The 20,937-nt window shown below is 41.6% G+C and overlaps 2 protein-coding genes across 4 annotated transcripts in view; one reads left to right on the forward strand and one right to left on the reverse strand.

The window, feature by feature from the left end:
- Nucleotides 1-840: 840 nt before the first annotated feature.
- ubxn2a (UBX domain protein 2A) lies at nucleotides 841-11,742 on the reverse strand. Of its 2 annotated transcripts, none has more exons than XM_014205723.3 (7): nucleotides 11,601-11,742; nucleotides 9,479-9,544; nucleotides 9,282-9,396; nucleotides 9,038-9,147; nucleotides 8,710-8,847; nucleotides 8,324-8,485; nucleotides 841-1,781 (listed from the first exon to the last, which is right to left on the reverse strand). In XM_014205723.3, the coding sequence occupies exons 2-7, from the start codon at nucleotides 9,520-9,522 to the stop codon at nucleotides 1,598-1,600; spliced, it is 753 nt and encodes a 250-aa protein (XP_014061198.1). In that variant the 5' UTR covers nucleotides 9,523-9,544; nucleotides 11,601-11,742; the 3' UTR covers nucleotides 841-1,597. The 2 variants fall into 2 exon arrangements, with proteins under 2 accessions (XP_014061198.1, XP_014061197.1); XM_014205722.3 differs by having other exon boundaries at nucleotides 9,479-9,572; nucleotides 11,601-11,731.
- A 1,051-nt stretch (nucleotides 11,743-12,793) lies between these two features.
- Nucleotides 12,794-20,937, forward strand: part of LOC106608046 (ATPase family AAA domain containing 2B) — a 139,451-nt gene continuing 131,307 nt past the window's right edge. Inside the window, exon 1 of one of the 2 annotated variants that reach the window (XM_014205715.3) lies at nucleotides 12,794-13,075. In XM_014205715.3, the coding sequence (XP_014061190.2) occupies nucleotides 12,977-13,075 (99 nt within the window). In that variant the 5' untranslated portion in view covers nucleotides 12,794-12,976. The remainder of the gene's footprint in view (nucleotides 13,076-20,937) is intronic. The other variant, XM_014205714.3, reaches the window with a different exon arrangement.

A 20,937-nucleotide genomic window follows, 5' to 3' on the forward strand; every position in this document is an offset into this window, starting at 1 on the left:
ACATTCCAAACATTCTCCTCTGAAAGATATCACAATAAGGAAATCGCTCATAGGAGCCGCATTACTCCATACGTTTCAAATAATGCTAAATAATGCGTGAAGAGGAATGCGCAAATGAAAGGTATATAGTGGCTTAGGTAAAAAGCCCCTTTTGGAAAGAAAAATATGGGATGTAATTCCAGGCGTGCTTAGTGTTATTAAATATGTTGCGGAGAGGAAATGCGTTCTCTTTTACTCCAGGACCATGCTGGCAGGCCGCCAGGCCTGAAGAGCACACGCTAAGACAAAGAAAATACCTAGGCCTATGTCTGGTTTTAGGCCTAATGATGATCAAAATATTGATATTAGATTCAATGTCCAAGGTATTTCCAGCTGTGTCTACTCTGCCCCCCCTCTTATATTGACCACCCCCGGGGCTCTCACATTACTCTCCTTGAGTCCTCTTCTCTCTCATGTCTCGTGTGGTCCTTGTGGCTTCAAATATTGAAGATGCATAATGGTATTCATCTTGCCGTGACCAGGCAGGGCCCGGGGAGAGAACAGGACACACACACACACACACAGCTGAACACTGGCCTCACTCAAGTGGAAAACTGGAAAACCAAAAGGCATGTCAAGTGAAAATGGAGTCTCATTATAGAATGCACCAATGTAAGTGGCTCTGGATAAGAGCATCTTCTAAATGACTAAAATGTCAATTAAAACTATTTCACCACACCAAATATATTGTATGTATATCTTTTATGTAAAATGGTTAGTATTCAAGCAATCCCTTCCTAAAGAATTGTACAGCTAAACTTTCCATTATCAGTTGAGAAAAAGTCTAAAGCAGCAAGAAAATGATTGGATAGTTGAAGTAGTTTATTATTGATCAGGAAGTAAGCAGGTGTGGTGCATAGTGTACTGTACATTTAAAGACATGGAATCAGTTTCCATGTGTGAGGTGTATACTTTTGTTTCAAAGTAGATTTGTTTAAGACTACCAAGAAACACACTGTGTGACCCTGATTTAGCCCACTGCAGTCAAATGTTAAATGTGATTGCACCTTTTCCATAAAAACAGAATGATGCAGAATGTTTTGACGCACGCTAGACTATCAGCCGCTTAATAACCACCAATCACACACTCCACATTAACATTAATGCACTTTAAAATAGTGCGCAACATTCACAGTGTATTCCATATCCTTGGTAATAGTTACAGAATAGGAAGACGTGTTGAGCTTGGGGAACATTTTACAGGACTGATTGACAGACACATAGGAAGATACGTCTGAATTGGCTGTGTTGGGTTTTCATCACATTGCTAGAGCGGTAGTGGAGGCAGTTGGAGCCCTGTTGATGCTCAAGGAGTGATGTGAGATGTCAGCAGTTACAGAGGGAAGAGGGGAGTAGAGGAGGCTTGGATGAATGTAAGGGGGCTGTGACTGGGGACTGGGAGCAACATCTCCACCCTGGACAGACCAGAGGGACTACTGTATATGAGTATTGCCTTCACTTCAGGAGTGAACTAAGAGGGATGTTTCTGTTGGGAAAAGGGTGTGTGACCAGTGGGTGGGATTTCAGGGTCTCTGTGAATGTTCTGATTGGTCAGGACTCAGGAGTGTCCGAAGGGGGCCTCTGTGTTGAGGGGCCTCTGGACGATAACAGCATTAGCTAGGTCCGCCTGCTCCAGACTTAGCTCCTCCTCCCGGAGCTCGCGGAAAGGAAGTGAGGTGGTCAAGATGAAAGGTGAGCCGTTCCTCTGACAGCGCTGGACATAGTCGTGAACGTCACTAATCCTGCGGAGGACAACACAGAGATGAGCTCACACATACAGACGCATAGAGGGACTCATGCAGGCACACAAACATACACACAAAATTAGCATGCTGTTTCCAGCTAAAACAGTCATTTACAACATTGACAATGTCTACACTGTATTTCTGATCAATTTGACGTTATTTTAATGGACAATTTTTTGGGGCTTATCTTTCAAAAACAAGGAAATTTCTAAGTGACCCCAAACTTTTGAACGGTAGTGTAAATACAGTATGTGTAGATAATCCTTGCTACCGTGGATTTTTTTTTTAAGTGTTGCTACTGCTCCCAACAACATTGCTGCCCAGAAATGGGCCGGTGCAATCAACAAAGATCACTGGGAAAAAGTTGTAATGGACTACTTTCTGCACATGGTCAGTGTGACTTGACACAACAACGGGCCAAACAAGCTGAAGCTAGCGACAAACCAAATGGAAAAGACTCGCTGTTGTGAAGAGTTCATCAATGTATAGGGGTATGAGTCTAGCTACATTTTCAAATAAGATACGTTTTTTAAAATTTTGTGTCAGAAAGCCATTTTCATTGCAAGTTTAAGCGTACTGTTCACTAACTACCAAACGTTAGCTCGCTGGCTCGCTAGCTAACGTTAAATGTATGATCTGTCTAATAATATTATTTGTATCTCAGAAATCCATCTGCATTACTAGTTATAGCCCAATGTTAGCTAGCTAGCTAACATTGAACCTAGTTGGTTAGCTTTAGCTACCGGCAGATTCACACTTCAGAATTTCCTGCATGGAGGCTAGCTATGACAATCCGTTTGTACTGTAGCTATGGGTTAGGATTATGGTTCACTGTTTAGCTAGCTAGTTACATGTTCAAACAAAAGACTCCACTTCGCAAGAGAATGATTACATGACCCATCAAATTAGGCAGGTGTGTCTGGGGGGTGATTACGGACATCTATTGTACTTCAACAACATACAGTGCATTCAGAAACTATTCAAACCCTTTACTTTTTCCACATTTTGTTACATTACAGCCTTATTCTAAAATGGATTAAAATATTTTTTCCCCATCAATCTACACACAATACCCCATAATGACAAAGCAAAAACAGAAATACATTATTTACATAAGTATTCAGACCCTTTGATATGAAACTCTAAACTGAGCTCAGGTGCATCCTGTTTCCATTGATCATCCTTGAGATGTTTATACAACTTGATTCCAGTCCACCTGTGGTAAATTCAACTGATTGGACATGATATATAAGGTCCCACAGTTGACAGTGCATGTCAGAGCAAAAACCAAGCCATGAGGTCGAAGGAATTGTCCATCGAGCTCCAAGACAGAATTGTGACGAGGCACAGATATGGGGAAGGGTAACAAAAAATGTTCTGCAGCATTGAAGGTCCCCAAGAACACAGTGGCCTCCATCATTCTTAAATGGAAGAAGTTTGGAACCGTCAAGACACTTTCTAGAGCTGTCCGCCCAGCCAAACTGAGCAATCGGGGGAGAAGGGCCTTGGTCAGGGTGGTGACACCAAGAACCCAATGGTCACTGTGACAGAGCTCCTCTGTAGAGATGGGAGAACCTTCCAAAAGGACAACCTTCTCTGCAGCACTCCACCAATCAGGCCTTTATGGTAGTGTGGCTAAACAGAAGCCACTCCTCAGTAAAAGGCACATGACATCCCACTTGGAGTTTGCCAAAAGTCACCTAAAGACTCTCAGACCATGAGAAACAAGATTCTCTGGTCTGATGAAACCAAGGTTGGACTTTTTGGCCTGAATGCCAAGTGTCAAGTCTGGAAGAAACCTGGCACCACCCTTACGGTGAAGCATGGTAGTGGCAGCATCATCATGCTGTGGGGATGTTTTTCAGCGGCAGGGACTGGGAGACTAGTCAGGATTGAGGGAAAGATGAACAGAGCAATGTACAGAGAGATCCTTGTTGAAAACCTGCTCCAGAGCACTCAGGACCTTGGAAGGTGAACCTTCACCCCAGTCTAACAGGACAACGATCCTAAGCACACAGCCAAAACAACACAGGAGTGGCTTCGGGACAAGTCTCTGAATGTCCTTGAGTGGCCCAGCCAGAGCCCGGACTTGAACCCAATCGAACATCGGTGAAGAGACCTGAAAATAGCTGTGCAGCAACGTTCCCCCATCCAACCTGACAGAGCTTGAGAGAATCTGTAAGTAGAATGGGAGAAACTCCTCAAATACAGGTGTGCCAAGCTTGTAGCGTCATAGCCAAGAAGACTCGAGGCTGTAATTGCTGCCAAAGGTGCTTCAACAAAGTACTGAGTAGTACTGGGTCTGAATAAGTACTGGGTCTGAATACTTATGTAAATGTATATTTCAGTAGTAAAAAAATAAAAAAATAAAAATTGCTAAATATTCTAAAAATCTGTTTTTGCTTTGACATTATGGGGTATTGTGTGTAAATTGATGAGGGGAAAAAAACTATTAAATCCATTTTAGAATGAGGCAGTAAGCTAACAAAATGTGGAAAAAGCCAAAGGGTCTGAATAATTTCTGAATGTACTGTATATAGTAAACATGATCTCATATCGATATGAAGCCCCATAGAGAGCCCATACTTCTCTCCCTGTCTCGCTCAGCTAACTGTTACATAATAAATCCTGCATCTCAGTTACACAAACCCTTTCTAGGGATCGTATCGATCTACACTGTCACATCAGGTTTTCTGCAGTCAGCAGGCCCCATGCAGCAGGAGACAGAACACAGATAGAAATAGAATGTAAAGAATGGACATACCGGTACATCTTCCCGTCACAACCAATATGGAACTTTGACTTAAATTGGAGTGCCTGTTCTGGGAATTCTAATTATATGATATACAATTGAAGTCGGAGGTTTACATACACTTAGGTTTCGAGTCATTAAAACTCGTTTTTCAACCACTCCCCAAATTTCTTGTTAACAAACCATAGTTTGGCAAGTTGGTTAGGACATCTATTTTGTGCATGACACAAGTAATTTTTCCAACAATTGTTTACAGACAGATTATTTCACTTATAATTCCAGTGGGTCAGACGTTTACATACACTAAATTGACTGTCTTTAAACAGCTTGAAAAAATCCAGAAAATGAAGTCATGGCTTTAGATGCTTCTGATAGGCTAATTGACATCATTTGAGTGAATTGAAAGTGTACCTGTGGATGTACAGTGCCTTGCGAATGTATTCGGCCCCGTTGAACTTTGACCTTTTGCCACATTTCAGGCTTCAAACATAAAGATATAAAACTGTAATTTTTTGTGAAGAATCAACAACAAGTGGGACACAATCATGAAGTGGAACGAAATTTATTGGATATTTCAAACTTCTTTAACAAATAAAAAACGTAGAAATTGGCCGTGCAAAATTATTCAGCCCCTTTAATTTCAGTGCAGCAAACTCTCTCCAGAAGTTCAGTGAGGATCTCTGAATGATCTAATGTTGACCTAAATGACTAATGATGATAAATAGAATCCACCTGTGTGTAATCAAGTCTCCTTATAAATGCACCTGCTCTGTGATAGTCTCAGAGGTCCGTTTAAAGCGCAGAGAGCATCATGAAGAACAAGGAACACACCAGGCAGGTCCGAGATACTGTTGTGGAGAAGTTTAAAGCCGGATTTGGATACAAAAAGATTTCCCAAGCTTTAAACATCCCAAGGAGCACTGTGCAAGCGATAATATTGAAATGGAAGGAGTATCAGACCACTGCAAATCTACGAAGACCCAGCCGTCCCTCTAAACTTTCAGCTCATACAAGGAGAAGACTGATCAGAGATGCAGCCAAGAGGCCCATGATCACTCTGGATGAACTGCAGAGATCTACAGCTGAGGTGGGAGACTCTGTCCATAGGACAACAATCAGTCGTATACTGCACAAATCTGGCCTTTATGGAAGAGTGGCAAGAAGAAAGCCATTTCTTAAAGATATCCATAAAAAGTGTCCTTTAAAGTTTGCCACTAGCCACCTGGGAGACACACCAAACATGTGGAAGAAGGTGCTCTGGTCAGATGAAACCAAAATCTAACTTTTTGGCAACAATGCAAAACGTTATGTTTGGCGTAAAAGCAACACAGCTCATCACCCTGAACATACCATCCCCACTGTCAAACATGGTGGTGGCAGCATCATGGTTTGGGCCTGCTTTTCTTCAGCAGGGGCAGGGAAGATGGTTAAAATTGATGGGAAGATGGATGGAGCCAAATACAGGACCATTCTGGAAGAAAACCTGATGGAGTCTGCAAAAGACCTGAGACTGGGACGGAGATTTGTCTTCCAACAAGACAATGATCCAAAACATAAAGCAAAATCTACAATGGAATGGTTCACAAATAAACATATCCAGGTGTTAGAATGGCCAAGTCAAAGTCCAGACCTGAATCCAATCGAGAATCTGTGGAAAGAACTGAAAACTGCTGTTCAAACGCTCTCCAGCCAACCTCACTGAGCTTGAGCTGTTTTGCAAGGAGGAATGGGCAAAAATTTCAGTCTCTCGATGTGCAAAACTGATAGAGACATACCCCAAGCGACTTACAGCTGTAATCGCAGCAAAAGGTGGCGCTACAAAGTATTAACTTAAGGGGGCTGAATAATTTAGCACGCCCAATTTTTCAGTTTTTTATTTGTTAAAAAGGTTTGAAATATCCAATAAATTTCGTTCCACTTCATGATTGTGTCCCACTTGTTGTTGATTCTTCACAAAAAATTACAGTTTTATATCTTTATGTTTGAAGCCTGAAATGTGGCAAAAGGTCGAAAAGTTCAAGGGGGCCGAATACTTTCGCAAGGCACTGTATTTCAAGGCCTACCTTCAAACTCAGTGCCTCTTTGCTTGACATCATGGGAAAATCAAAAGAAATCAGCCAAGACCTCAGAAAAAAAAATTGCAGACCTCCACAAGTCTGGTTCATCCTTGGGAGCAATTTCCAAACGCCTGAAGGTACCACGTTCATCTGTACTAACAATAGTACGCAAGTATAAACACCATGGGACCACGCAGCCGTCATACCGCTCAGGAAGGAGATGCGTTCTGTCTCCTTGAGATGAACGTACTTTGGTGCAAAAAGTGCAACTCAATCCCAGAACAGCAGCAAAGGACCTTGTGAAGATGCTGGAGGAAACAGTATCTATATCCACAGTAAAACGAGTCCTATATCGACATAACCTGAAAGGCCGCTCAGCAAGGAAGAAACCACTGCTCCAAAACTGCCATAAAAAAGCCAGACTACGGTTTGCAACTGCACATGGGGACAAAGATCGTACTTTTTGGAGAAATGTCCTCTGTTCTGATGAAACAAAAATAGAACTGTTTGGCCATAATGACCATCATTATGTTTGGAGGAAAAAGGGGGAGGCTTGCAAGCCGAAGAACACCATCCCAACCGTGAAGCACGGGAGTGGCAGCATCATGTTGTGGAGGTGCTTTGCTACAGGAGGGACTGCTGCACTTCACAAAATAGATGGCTTCATGAGGAAGGAACATTATGTGGATATATTGAAGCAACATCTCAAGACATCAGTCAGGAAGTTAAAGCTTGGTCGCAAATGGGCCTTCCAAATGGACAATGACCCTAAGCATACTTCCAAAGTTGTGGCAAAATAGCTTAAGGACAACAAAGTCAAGGTATTGGAGTGGCCATCACAAAGCCCTGACCTCAATCCTATAGAACATGTGTGGGCAGAACTGATAAAGCGTGTGCGAGCAAGGAGGCCTACAAACCTGACTCAGTTACACCAGCTCTGTTAGGAGGAATGGGCCAAAATTCACCCAACTTATTGTGGGAAGCTTATGGAAGGCTAACTGAAACGTTTGACCCAAGTTAAACAATTTAAAGGCAATACCTACCAAATACTAGTTGAGTGTATGTAAACTTCTGACCCACTGGGAATGTGATGAAAGTAATTAAACCTGAAATAAATCATTCTCTGTACTTTTATTCTGACATTTCACATTCTTAAAATAAAGTGGTGATCCTAACTGACCTAAGACAGGGATTTTTTACTAGGATTAAATGTCAGGAATTGTGAAAAACTGAGTTTAAATGTATTTGGCTAAGGTGTATGTAAACTTCCGACTTCACTGTAACAAGATGCCCTGTGGTAGGGGATAACATGGCCCATGTGCAGAGTAAGGCACGCTAGATCAAGCGAGGATGAATATGAACGATTATGTCATAGTCAGTAAGTTAAAAGACCTGGCTTATTCAGTGTACTGAGCTTATAAGAATCATGGATGTAAGGATCAACTGCTTAGGGAGGGCACTCTAGGACAGACACATTTCTATACAGTGAGTTCATATACTGTTAAAGGGAAAATTCACTCGAAAGAAAAAAATACCAAAATATAGTTCATAAGTCCACTGTTGATACAAACTTGACTGCTGACATGCAAAACATGTCAGCAGTCAAGTTTTCAAGATATTGGACTTTCAAGAAGCAAAGTGTCACTGACCAAATCATCATGATTTTGCATTTTGACAAAAGATTGTTTTTGTGTGGATAGTATGAGGGGTTGTATCAGTGTTATATCCACCTGTGTGATAAGTTGAACCTCTGCACCAGCCTCCTGCCGTCAGCCAACCAGATTTGCAGAGAGGTGACAGGGAGGCCGTGGTCCAGTGTTATCATGGGGATCGGGAGGAACTCCCCCTCCTCGTGCACCGATGGAGACCGGACCACTACTCTGGGAGCAACACTGGACACACACGCATACACAGTCAACTCTTTGAAAATGTCACATGACAAAACTTTGAAGATGTTTTAGAGTGACACCTAGTGCTATAATATAGCATGACAACCACCAAGGAAATTGCAAGAACTTCTGACTGAGCCGTCTCACCTTCCCAGCCGCCTTCTCTCTCCCTGTCTGTCCGTATGTCTGTATGTCTGTCCGGCTGTCTGTCTCATTGCATGTCTCACCTGCCCAGCCTGTACCCTGGCCCACTGAAGGGGTGAAAGGTCTTCTTCCTGGGAACATACGCCTCCTCTGTTAGATCCTCTACATTCACCTCCAGTTCCTCCTCCTCTGCCCTGCTCTCCAACTCCACAGGCAGCTCACTGGAACCGGACAGACAGGCCAGTCAACCAACCAATCAATCAATACATTTTACAGAGAGAAGATAAGAACATAACTGGTAGATAAATCAGCAAGGAAAGGATGGGAAGATCAGGAAAAAAGCTAAAGTATATATAAACGGGATATTTGATCAAATAACCTAGTATATTAAAGAAAGAATAGTTGCCATACCCTCGTTTGATGGCTTCCAGGAAATCCTGGTTCTCCTGTACAGAGTAGCTCCTGAACTCCTCGTCATTCAGGGTGAAGCCATCCTTCCACAGTCTCACCACCACCTTCACCTTGAACATCCACCACCACAGGACAACCACAGACATCAACAGGATGAATGTGTATGAGTAGTGATCATAACAATATAATCGGGTTGAGAGATACTGTAGACTCTAGATGCAGGACTTCCTGTTTGTTTCCTGACCTTTGAGCCTCCAGAGGCAACATTGCTGATTTTCTCCACCTCATCCAGAAGATCCTCCACAGAGAAACTTCTTCTTATAGGAACCTCCTCTTCCTCGTTCTCTGTCCCATCACACCTGGAACAATTATGAAGGTAACTGATAAAAGTGACTTCCAAATGTGTAAGTCCTTGGGTGTTAGTTCTTTCAGATCACTCACCAGGTATCATCTTTGTCACTCCCTCTCGTGTCAATGTCTTTCATGATGTGTTCTGCTGTTGTCCATCTGACAAAACACATCAGGGAAGAAAACTCTGACATGAAGAATATGGGATATTACTTGTTGTGATGCTTTTAAGACAGCAGTTGGAACAACTATACTGCTCAAAAAAATAAAGGGAACACTTAAACAACACATCCTAGATCTGAATGAATGAAATAATCTTATTAAATACTTTTTTCTTTACATAGTTGAATGTGCTGACAACAAAATCACACAAAAATAATCAATGGAAATCCAATTTATCAACCCATGGAGGTCTGGATTTGGAGTCACACTCAAAATTAGTGGTAAACCACACTACAGGCTGATCCAACTTTGATGTAATGTCCTTAAAACAAGTCAAAATGAGGCTCAGTAGTGTGTGTGGCCTCCACGTGCCTGTATGACCTCCCTACAACGCCTGGGAATGCTCCTGATGAGGTGGCGGATGGTCTCCTGAGGGATCTCCTCCCAGACCTGCACTAAAGCATCCGCCAACTCCTGGACAGTCTGTGGTGCAACGTGGCGTTGGTGGATGGAGCGAGACATGATGTCCCAGATGTGCTCAATTGGATTCAGGTCTGGGGAACGGGCAGGCCAGTCCATAACATCAATGCCTTCCTCTTGCAGGAACTGCTGACACACTCCAGCCACATGAGGTCTAGCATTGTCTTGCATTAGGAGGAACCCAGGGCCAACCGCACCAGCATATGGTCTCACAAGGGGTCTGAGGATCTCATCTCGATACCTAATGGCAGTCAGGCTACCTCAGGCGAGCACATGGAGGGCTGTGCGGCCCCCCAAAGAAATGCCACCCCACACCATGACTGACCCACCGCCAAACCGGTCATGCTGGAGGATGTTGCAGGCAGCAGAACGTTCTCCACGGCGTCTCCAGACTCTGTCACGTCTGTCACGTGCTCAGTGTGAACCTGCTTTCATCTGTGAAGAGCACAGGGCGCCAGTGGCGAATTTGCCAATCTTGGTGTTCTCTGGCAAATGCCAAACGTCCTGCACGGTGTTGGGCTGTAAGCACAACCCCCACCTGTGGACGTCGGGCCCTCATACCATTTTGCAGGGCTCTGGCAGTGCTTCTCCTGCTCCTCCTTGCACAAAGGCGGAGGTAGCGGTCCTGCTGCTGGGTTGTTGCCCTCCTACGGCCTCCTCCACGTCTCCTGATGTACTGGCCTGTCTCCTGGTAGCGCCTCCATGCTCTGGACACTACGCTGACAGACACAGCAAACCTTCTTGCCACAGCTCGCATTGATGTGCCATCCTGGATGAGCTGCACTACCTGAGCCACTTGTGTGGGTTGTAGACTCCGTCTCATGCTACCACTAGAGTGAAAGCACCGCCAGTATTCAAAAGTGACCAAAACATCAGCCAGGAAGCATAGGAACTGAGAAGTGGTCTGTGATTACCACCTGCAGAACCACTCCTTTATTGGGGGTGTCTTGCTAATTGCCTATAATTTCCACCTTTTGTCTATTCCATTTGCACAACAGCATGTGAAATTTATTGTCAATCAGTGTTGCTTCCTAAGTGGACAGTTTGATTTCACAGAAGTGTGATTGACTTGGAGTTACATTGTGTTGTTTAAGTGTTCCCTTTATTTCTTTGAGCAGTGTATATAATCAATATCATTCCATAATTTTAAAGGCACCATATACGCATGCTCAAGTGCCAAATCAGACTATTAACAATTTGTTTTGATAGATCACGACATGACAGTGCAATCGACTTAGCTATGCAATTGTAGGCTTGAATAAAACCATTGAAAGCCCGGATCTATTGAGAATGTAGGCCTACTATCTAGGCTACAAAATAGTAGTTCCTGCCTGTGATTAATAGATCGAAATATTAGTTTGCACAATATATATTTATATCACCTTTATCAAATATCTCACGGATTCACGCACACATTTCAACATGCGACAGAATTACATAAGGCGCGTCTAGCAGACAACGTATTTTGCAACTGTGATTCCCTGAAAATATATGCCTAAAATGCATCGCTCATCGAGTTGTGATTACATATTAGCGTTTGCACAGAAATAGGCTATACATATAATTGTTTTACCAGTTCGTGTTCTCGTCTTAATCATGGGCTGCTAGGCTACAGCCAAGTTTCTGATGAGCAATTTCTTTGACGTCAGCGCCGTCAATGCGCTCCGGCTGCCGTAATGTTTTCACTAGCAGCTCACTTGAAGCGTTCACGTTATAGTCGATCCTAGGAAACTCGCTTGCTAACTGGTTGTAGTTATACACGTGCCGCGTTCAACCAGTTAGCAAGTCGAAAATGTCCGAGATTCCTGGTTCCGACTACTACTTGAACGCGGTATCTGGTTTGGCCTCTGTGGTGTTGACTGAGCTCAGCGGGTAGTGCTTTGTTTTGGTAGTAGTTTCAGACTGAAATAGACTATTTAATACTTTATAAACTAAAAATACTATATGCCATACTGTAGGATAATTGAGGTGTTTGTGATTCATGGTATTTTGTGCATAGTTAAAGAAATGCTTAGTATGATAGACGGAATATTCTCCGTTTTAGACCCATCCATCACACGTTCAACAAGAACAAAACAGATGGTCAGCTCAGATGGCCAACACCGGTAGTATTCACCCTCTCTCTCTCACACACACACACGATGCATATGGTGTTGTTGTGTGGCCTATAAGCACAGTGAGTCAGAGACACTTTCAGCATTTTAGCAATATGCTTGATGAAATAGTAGGACATTCTACTGATTGGCAGTGCAAAATAAACATGGCTAAACAGTCTTAAGAAATGAATTACAGGTAGGCTACTACAATGAACAATGAATCAGTTATTTGCATGTTCATCATTTCCGTCCAGTTGTGCTCTGGCTGCAAACCAAAACAACAGCTGCACGCGCGCACGTGGCTCGACTGTAAATTGCAGACAGCAGGAGACATTTATTATTTTATCAAGTGAAATATCACATTTAATCGAATAAACTCAGTATTATCAGTTCATTATTATTAAACGAGACAATTAAATAACCGTTACATTTTACAAAGAAAATGTCCCTTATATTAGCTACAAGTAATTGGTTTAAACCAGTAAAATACGAACGTTTTTGGAAAACTGAAATGACTTACTTGACTTCAGTCAGATTAGATAGCTAGCCAGCTGTAGTAGAGTAGAGTGGCAAACTTAAAAAAGATATATATATATGTGTGTGTGTGTGTGATATAGCTACATGCAACTCTTTCAATTAAACATTTTATATATCCTCATCAAATAACAAAACTTTGGTATTTCTGAAGTCTAGTCCCTGGACTGACAAGTTAGCATTGCAAAGCGGAAGTGGTCCGCGAGCGAATTTTGCCAGGAGAACTAGCGAAAGAGAAATGGCGCTTCAATGCCGTGCTCACTGAGGCAGTGTACAGACGGATAGACAGACTAAACAAGTGCAAATAAACTGAAAAATCATGGTGAACACAAGAAAGAGCTCTCGGCATGAGCCGAGCACTCTCTTCATCTCGTCCAGGACCCGATCTTCCGCCAGGAATGAAGAACATGAAGAACATGTAAGCGGGTTATTTTCTCCACTGCCCGGCAAGCTATGCTTGCTAGCTTTGGCCTCAAGCCGGTTCTCATTGCTTCTTTCTTTTTTTTTAAAAGTGTACAATATTTGACACCAACAATTTATTTTACGAATAAATGTGGCTTTGCATGCATTAATTAAAAAGCTTGCCATTAACACGAACGCCATTGCTTGACTGATAGCTTGCAGGTTAGCTCGTTGCTAGCTCCAAGTTGAGTTCCCTTTGTTGCCCCTGCTACAGTCTACCGCACTGGCCCACTGACTGGCAGGAAAGACATTAGCCTGCTAGCTAGCCTGTCTTGGTGTGTACTCGACAGCTTAAAACAAAGAGACACGGGGCTGTTGACGTGTTGAATGTTATCGATAAGCATGTTGTATTGCTAACCGTGTTTATCGCTATATATAAAGAAATGACAGGCTATTGCTAGTTAGCTTGTTGTGGGGGAAGGGAACTCAAAAGGAACCCTTGTGATTCACAACAGTTAACGTTAGCTCGCTACCGTCCTTTATTTAGCTAGCTAGCTTGAAGTTGAACTCACTGAACTTTTTTGTTTGTAAAAAACTTGAAGTAAAACTATACGGGCTACTGTTGACTTAATATTAAGGGGGGGTTTAGTTTTATTGCAGGTTAAAAGAGTATGCCAAAGATATAGATTAAAGTGTTAATGTCGGATTTGAAGAATTATGTCACAACAACAACGATCCAAAATGTAAACAATATGATGTACTAACGTATACGTCAATGTAGCCAAGCTGTTGTGGATACAATTACACATTGCAAAATTAATATTTGCTTACCCTCTTGAGTGTTTTACTGATTTATTGACCATTTGAAACTTAACATTAGTTACTCTGTCATGATAATCGAAATATGTCTTCAATTGTGCAACAGGTTGTTCGGTGTTCAGTAAATTTAAACTTTCCAGTTTGACGCACGAGGTTTGAGATTATACCTGAACATAGTCTACAGGCCGGCAGATGGCGATATTGAGTCATTCCATTTTACCGTCCAATTGGCTATACTGTCCTATCCCATGTGGACGCTTCGTACATAAAACATTCTCCAACCAGGCTACAAAGGCGTCGATTTCCTCCTTAACTGTAATGGCGAGAAAACGGGGAAATATGTGCGTTTTTTAAAAATGAAACAGCATTTTCCTCCATGCTCTGTGGCTAATGCTACTTCCTGACATTGTGTATAGGTTAGGACCAAGTGTAAACACAGACTGCTGCAACCTGATTGGCTGAACACCATCGCAACATTGGGACTAGCGTTTAGCCACTAGAATGGTGATGGAAAGTTGTGTTTCCTAAAGTATGCATTTGAGGTCGACCGATTATGATTTTTCAATACGGATGCCGATTATTGTAAGACCAAAAAAAGCCGATACCGATTAATCGGCCTATTTTTGTTTGAAAAGTTGTATTTGTTTGTAATAATGACAATTACAACAAACAATTCTGAATGAACACTTATTTTAACTTAATATAATACATAAATACTATCAATTTAGCCTCAAATAAATAATGAAAAATTTGGTTTAAATAATGTAAAAACAAAGTGTTGGAGAAGAAAGTAAAAGTGCAATATGTGCCATGTAAAAAAGCTAACGTTTAAGTTCCTTGCTCAGAACATGACAACATATGAAAGCTGGTGGTTCCTTTTAACATGAGTCTTCAATATTCCCAGGTAAGAAGTTTTAGGTTGTAGTTATTATAGGACTATTTCTCTCTCTACCATTTGTATTTCATATACCTTTGACTATTGGATGTTCTTATAGGCACTTTAGTATTGCCAGTGTAACAGTATAGCTTCCGTCCCTCTCGTCGCTTGAACCAGGAACACATCGACAACAGCCACCCTCGAAGCAGCGTTACCCATGTAGAGCAAGGGGAACAACCACTCCCAAGTCTCAGAGCGAGTGACGTTTGAAACGCTATTAGCGCGCACCCGCTAACTACCTAGCCATTTCACATGGGTTACACCAGCCTAATCTCGGGGGTTGATAGGCTTGAAGTCATAAACAGCGCAATGCTTGAAGAATTGCGAAGAGCTGCTGGCAAAACGCACGAAGGTGCTGTTTGAATGAATGCTTACGAGCCTGCTGCTGCCTACCATCGCTCAGTCAGACTGCTATATCAAATATCAAATCATAAACTTAATTATAACATAATAACACACAAATACGAGCCTTTGGTCATTAATATGGTCGAATCCGGAAACTATCATTTAGAAAACGAAGCGTTTTATTATTTCAGTGAAATACGCAACCGTTCCGTATTTTATCTAACGGGTGGCATCCCTAAGTCTAAATATTCCTGTTACATTGCACAACCTTCAATGTTATGTCATAATTATGTACAATTCTGGCAAATTAATTACGGCCTTTGTTAGGAATAAATGGACTTCACACAGTTTGCAATGAGCCAGGCGGCCCAAACTGCTGTATATACCCTGACTGCTTGCACGGAACGCAAGAGAAGTGACACAAATTCATGTTAGCAGGCAATATTAACTAAATATGCAGGTTTAAAAATATATACTTGTGTATTGATTTTAAAGAAAGGCATTGATGTTTATGGTTAGGTACATTGGTGCAACGACAGTGCTTTTTTCGCAAATGCGCTTGTTAAATCATCACCCGTTTGTCGAAGTAGGCTGTGATTCGATGAGAAATTAACAGGCACCGCATCGATTATATGCAACGCAGGACACGTTAGATAAACTAGTAATATCATCAACCATGTGTAGTTAACTACTGATTATGTTAAGATTGATCGTTTTTTATAAGATAAGTTTAATGCTAGCTAGCAACTTACCTTGGCTTCTTGCTTCCCTCGCGTAACAGGTAGTCAGCCTGCCATGCAGGCTTCTCGTGGAGTGCAATGTAAGGCAGGTGGTTAGAGCGTTGGACTAGTAACCGGAAGGTTGCAAAAACGAATCCCCGAATCCCCCCCTGAACAAGGCAGTTATCCCCCGTTCCTAGGCCGTCATTGAAAATAAGAATGTGTTCTTAATCTGACTTGCCTAGTTAAATAAAGGTGTAATAAAAAAAAATCGGCAAATTGGTGGCCAAAAATACAGATTACCGATTTTTATGAAAACTTGAAATCGGCCCTAATTATTTGCCCATTCCGATTAATCGGTCGACCTCCAGTATCCATATTTTCCCTGTTTTTTTCTCCCACCTTCTCGCCATTAAATCAAGTTTATGGAGCCTGAATGGAGAATGTTTTAAGTACGATACGGCTGCATGGATTCCCATTGGACAATAAGATGAAACTGCTTTTGGGCTAACCTTGACAAAGATGCACTGTACTGTTAATTTATTTTAAATGAAGGAAATTAGTCTTTAAATTAAATTCAATTTATTATCGCCATTTGCCAACAAAAACCAGGACAAACAGATCTGGAGCCAGGATAGTGGTTCCAGTCCTTTATAGGTGCCCCATTTTTCTTGTATGGCTGCAGTGCAGTCTCACCTCAACAACAGTGACAGAGTTTTGACAGATAAATATTCACAGGAGAGCAGACAGAAGATGGGCTGGTAGGAACAGTGAGAGAGAGAGCAAGTGTGAATGGAATGCTGAGTGAAAGATTGTACGTAAGGACTGTGTTCTGTTCAGTCATTGATGTGTGATGCACATTTCTCCTCGTCTCATCTGGGTGATAGTCAGACTAGTCTCCCTGTAGGCTGCTAGCAGTGGTCTATGGCATCAGACAGGCTATTGTGTTGTATCAATAAGGAAGGGAGGCTTACAGACTAAAGGACATACAAGTACCAAGGACATGGCATCTCTTTATCCTCCTCATTGGGGTATGGTTCAGTAGGGCTGGGAATCGCCAGGGACCTCAGGATACAATATTAGTCATTTTATTTGTCACATGCTTTGTAAACAGCAAGTTTAGATGAACAGTGAAATGCTTACTTACGGGCACTTCCCAACAATGCAGAGGAAAAAAGGAATAAGTACAAAATGAGGAATGATAATTTGGCTGTATACACGGGGTACCAGTAATGAGTAGATGTGTAGGGGTGCGAAGTAATTGAGGTAGATGTGTACAGTTGAAGTCAGAAGTTTACATACACCTTAGTCAAATACATTTAAACTCAGTTTTTCACAATTCCTGACATTTAATCCAAGTAAAAATTCCCTGTTAGTTAGGATCACCACTTTATTTTGTCAGAATAATAGTTTGAGAGAATGATTTATTCAAGCTTTTATTTCTTTCATCACATTCTCAGTGGGTCAGAAATGTACATACACTCAATTAGTATTTGGTAGCATTGCCTTTAAATTGTTTAACTTGGGTCAAACGTTTCAGTTAGCCTTCCACAAGCTTCCCACAATAAGTTGGGTGAATTTTGGCCCATTCCTCCTGACAGAGCTGGTGTAACTGAGTCAGGTTTGTAGGCCTCCTTGCTCGCACACGCTTTTTCAGTTCTGCCCACAAATGTTCTATAGGATTGAGGTCAGGCTTTGTGATGGCCACTCCAATACCTTGACTTTGTTGTCCTTAAGCCATTTTGCCACAACTTTGGAAGTATGCTTGGGGTCATTGTCCATTTGGAAGACCCATTTGCGACCAAGCTTTAACTTCCTGACTGATGTCTTGAGATGTTGCTTCAATATATCAACATAATGTTCCTTCCTCATGATGCCATCTATTTTGTGAAGTGCAGCAGTCCCTCCTGCAGCAAAGCACCCCCACAACATGATGCTGCCACCCCCGTGCTTCACGGTTGGGATGGTGTTCTTCGGCTTAAAAGCCTCCCCCTTTTTCCTTCAAACATAATGATGGTGATTATGGCCAAACAGTTCTATTTTTGTTTCATCAGACCAGAGGACATTTCTCCAAAAAGTATGCTCTTTGTCTCCATGTGCAGTTGCAAACCGTAGTCTGGCTTTTTTTTATGGCGGTTTTGGAGCAGTGGCTTCTTCCTTGCCGAGTGGCCTTTCAGGTTATGTCTATATTAGAGGTCGACCGATTAATCGGAATGACTGATTAATTAGGGCCGATTTCAGATTTTTACCTTGTCAGCTCAGGGATTCAATCTTGCAACCTTACAGTTAACTAGTCCAAAGCTCTAACCACCTGCTTTACATTGCACTCCACGAGGAGCCTGCCTGTTACGCGAATGCAGTAAGAAGCCAAGGTAAGTTGCTAGCTAGCATTAAACTTATCTTATAAAAAATAATCAATCAATCATAATCACTAGTTAACTACACATGGTTGATGATATTACTAGTTTATCTAGCCTGTCCTGCGTTGCATATAATCGCTTAGGTACACGTTGCTCCAACCATAAGCATCAATGCCTTTCTTGAAATCAATACACGCGTATATATTTTTAAATTGCATATTTAGTTAATATTGCCTGCTAACATGAATTTCTTTTAACTAGGGAAAATGTGTCACTTTTCTTGCAGAGTCAGGGTATATGCAGCCGTTTGGGCCGCCTGGTTCGTTGCGAACTGTGAAGACTATTTCTTCCTAACAAAGACAGCCGACTAAGCCAAATGGGGGATGATTTAACAAAAGCGCATTTGCGAAAAAAGCACAATCGTTGCACGACTGTACCTAACCATTAACTAACCAATGCCTTTCTTAAAATCAATACACAGAAGTATATATTTTTAAAACTGCATATTTAGCTAAAAGAAATCCAGGTTAGCAGGCACTATTAACCAGGTGAAATTGTGTCATTTTGTGTTCATTCCACGCAGTCAGGGTATATGGAACAGTTTGGGCCGCCTGGCTCATTGCGAACTAATTTGCCAGAATTTTACGTAATTATAACATAACATTGAAGGTTGTGCAATGTAACAGGAATAACGTTTTGTTTTTGAGATGATAGTTTCCGTATTCGAGCATATTAATGACCTAAGGCTCGTATTTCTGTGTGTTATTATGTTATAATTAAGTCTATGATTTGATAGAGCAGTCTGACTGAGCGATGGTAGGCAGCAGCAAGCTCGTAAGCATTCATTCAAAATAGCACTTTTGTGCGTTTTGCCAGCAGCCCTTCGCAATGCATTGCGCTGTTTATGACTTCAAGCCTGTCAACTCCCAAGATGAGGCTGGTGTAACCCATGTGAAATGGCTAGCTAGTTAGCGGGGTGCGCGCTAATAGCGTTTCAAACGTCACTCGCTCTGAGACTTGGAGTAGTTGTTCTCCTTACTCTACATGGGTAACGCTGCTTCGAGGGGGGCTGTTGTCGATGTGTTCCTGGTTCAAGCCCAGGTAGGGGCGAGGAGGGGGACGGAAGCTGTACTGTTACACTGGCAATACTAAAGTGCCTATAAGAACATCTAATAGTCAAAGGTATATGAAATACAAATCGTATAGAGAGAAATAGTCCTATAATTCCTATAATAACTACAACCTAAAACTTCTTACCTGGGAATATTGAAGACTCCTGTTAAAAGGAACCACCAGCTTTCATATGTTCTCATGTTCTGAGCAAGGAACTTAAACGTTAGCTTTTTTACATGGCACATATTGCACTTTTACTTTCTTCTCCAACACTTTGTTTTTGCATTATTTAAACCAAATTGAACAGGTTTCATTATTTATTTAAGGCCAAATTGATTTTATTGATGTATTATATTAAGTTAAAATCAGCGTTCATTCAGTATTGTTGTAATTGTCATTATTACAAATAAATAATTAAATCGGATGGTTAATCGGTATCGGTTTTTTTTGGGTCCTCCAATAATCGGTATCGGCGTTGAAAAATCATAATCGGTCGACCTCCAATATGTAGTCATCAATGTGTAAGCTATCCTGTTTGTGTTTATGTAATTCTGTGTGATTTATTTAGTAAGTAAATAAATAATGAAGCCAATTTGTATATTGCTGATTCATCATTTATGCTAGAGTTTTGCAATATTCAGAATGACACTGATTAGAAGGTAACAATTAATGAATTACTGACTGAAATGTAAGATCTTTATCTTTAAGAGTTAATTCGGAAACCGGTAACTCGTTAAATAAGCACAAAAATAATATTGCGATATTGTCAAAACGATACGATGTATTGTCAGAAATATTATCCCGATATGTAACTGTATATAGATTTTAAAAATCAAACATTCAGTGCATTAAGGAGTCTGTCTCCTTTCTCCCTCTGTCTCCATCTCTTCTGTGGAAGTCTGCAGCAGACATCTTTATATCTCTCAGCCAGTCTGGCTTTGCTTCACTCACTTCGTCTACTGTCTCTTACCATCTCTGTTTATCTGTCTCTCTAGCTGTCTTTCTCTCTCTCTCTAGCTGTCTTTCTCTCTCTCTCATTTCCATCTTCTCTCTCTCTCTCTAGCTGTCTTTCTCTCTCTCATCTCCATTTTCTCTCTCTCTAGCTGTCTCTCTCTCTCATATCTCCGTCTTCTCTCTCTCTCATCTCCGTCTTCTCTCTCTCTCTCTAGCTGTCTTTCTCGCTCTCTCATATCTCCGTCTTCTCTCAATTCAATTCGCTTTATTGGCATGATGTAACAATGTACATATTGCCAAAGCTTATTTTGGATATTTACAATATAAAAATGAGAATCAAAATTGTCAACGGGACAACAGTAACAACATTAACCAAGGGTTAAAATAACCATACATTCAACAATAACAATAAGCATACAGTAGACTACATGTGCAGGTTGACACTGTCCCTCAACTTATGGCAGGCAGCAATGTAGTGCGCTGCCAACCCACAGCTCTCTGCGTCCTCCCCCAACAGGACGGGTAGCCTATCCTCATCAGAGAGGTCTTTGAAACCTTGAATAAGGGTTTCAAATTTGGGAAAATGACACACTCTAATTGTTTTATATTTTTGACATTTTGTCAGGAAATG

Source organism: Salmo salar, chromosome 06 (assembly GCF_965601325.2).
Source record: "Salmo salar chromosome 06, fSalSal1, whole genome shotgun sequence".
Taxonomy (NCBI): Eukaryota; Metazoa; Chordata; class Actinopteri; order Salmoniformes; family Salmonidae; genus Salmo; species Salmo salar.

Coding starts and splice junctions, on each gene's coding strand:
- ubxn2a (XM_014205722.3), bottom strand. CDS start 11,625: ATGATTAAGACGAGAACACGAACTG. Junction 8,848..9,037: donor CTGGAAGCCATCAAACGAGG/GTATGGCAACTA, acceptor GTCCGGTTCCAG/TGAGCTGCCTGTGGAGTTGG. Junction 1,782..8,323: donor AGGTTCAACTTATCACACAG/GTGGATATAACA, acceptor TGTCCTCCGCAG/GATTAGTGACGTTCACGACT.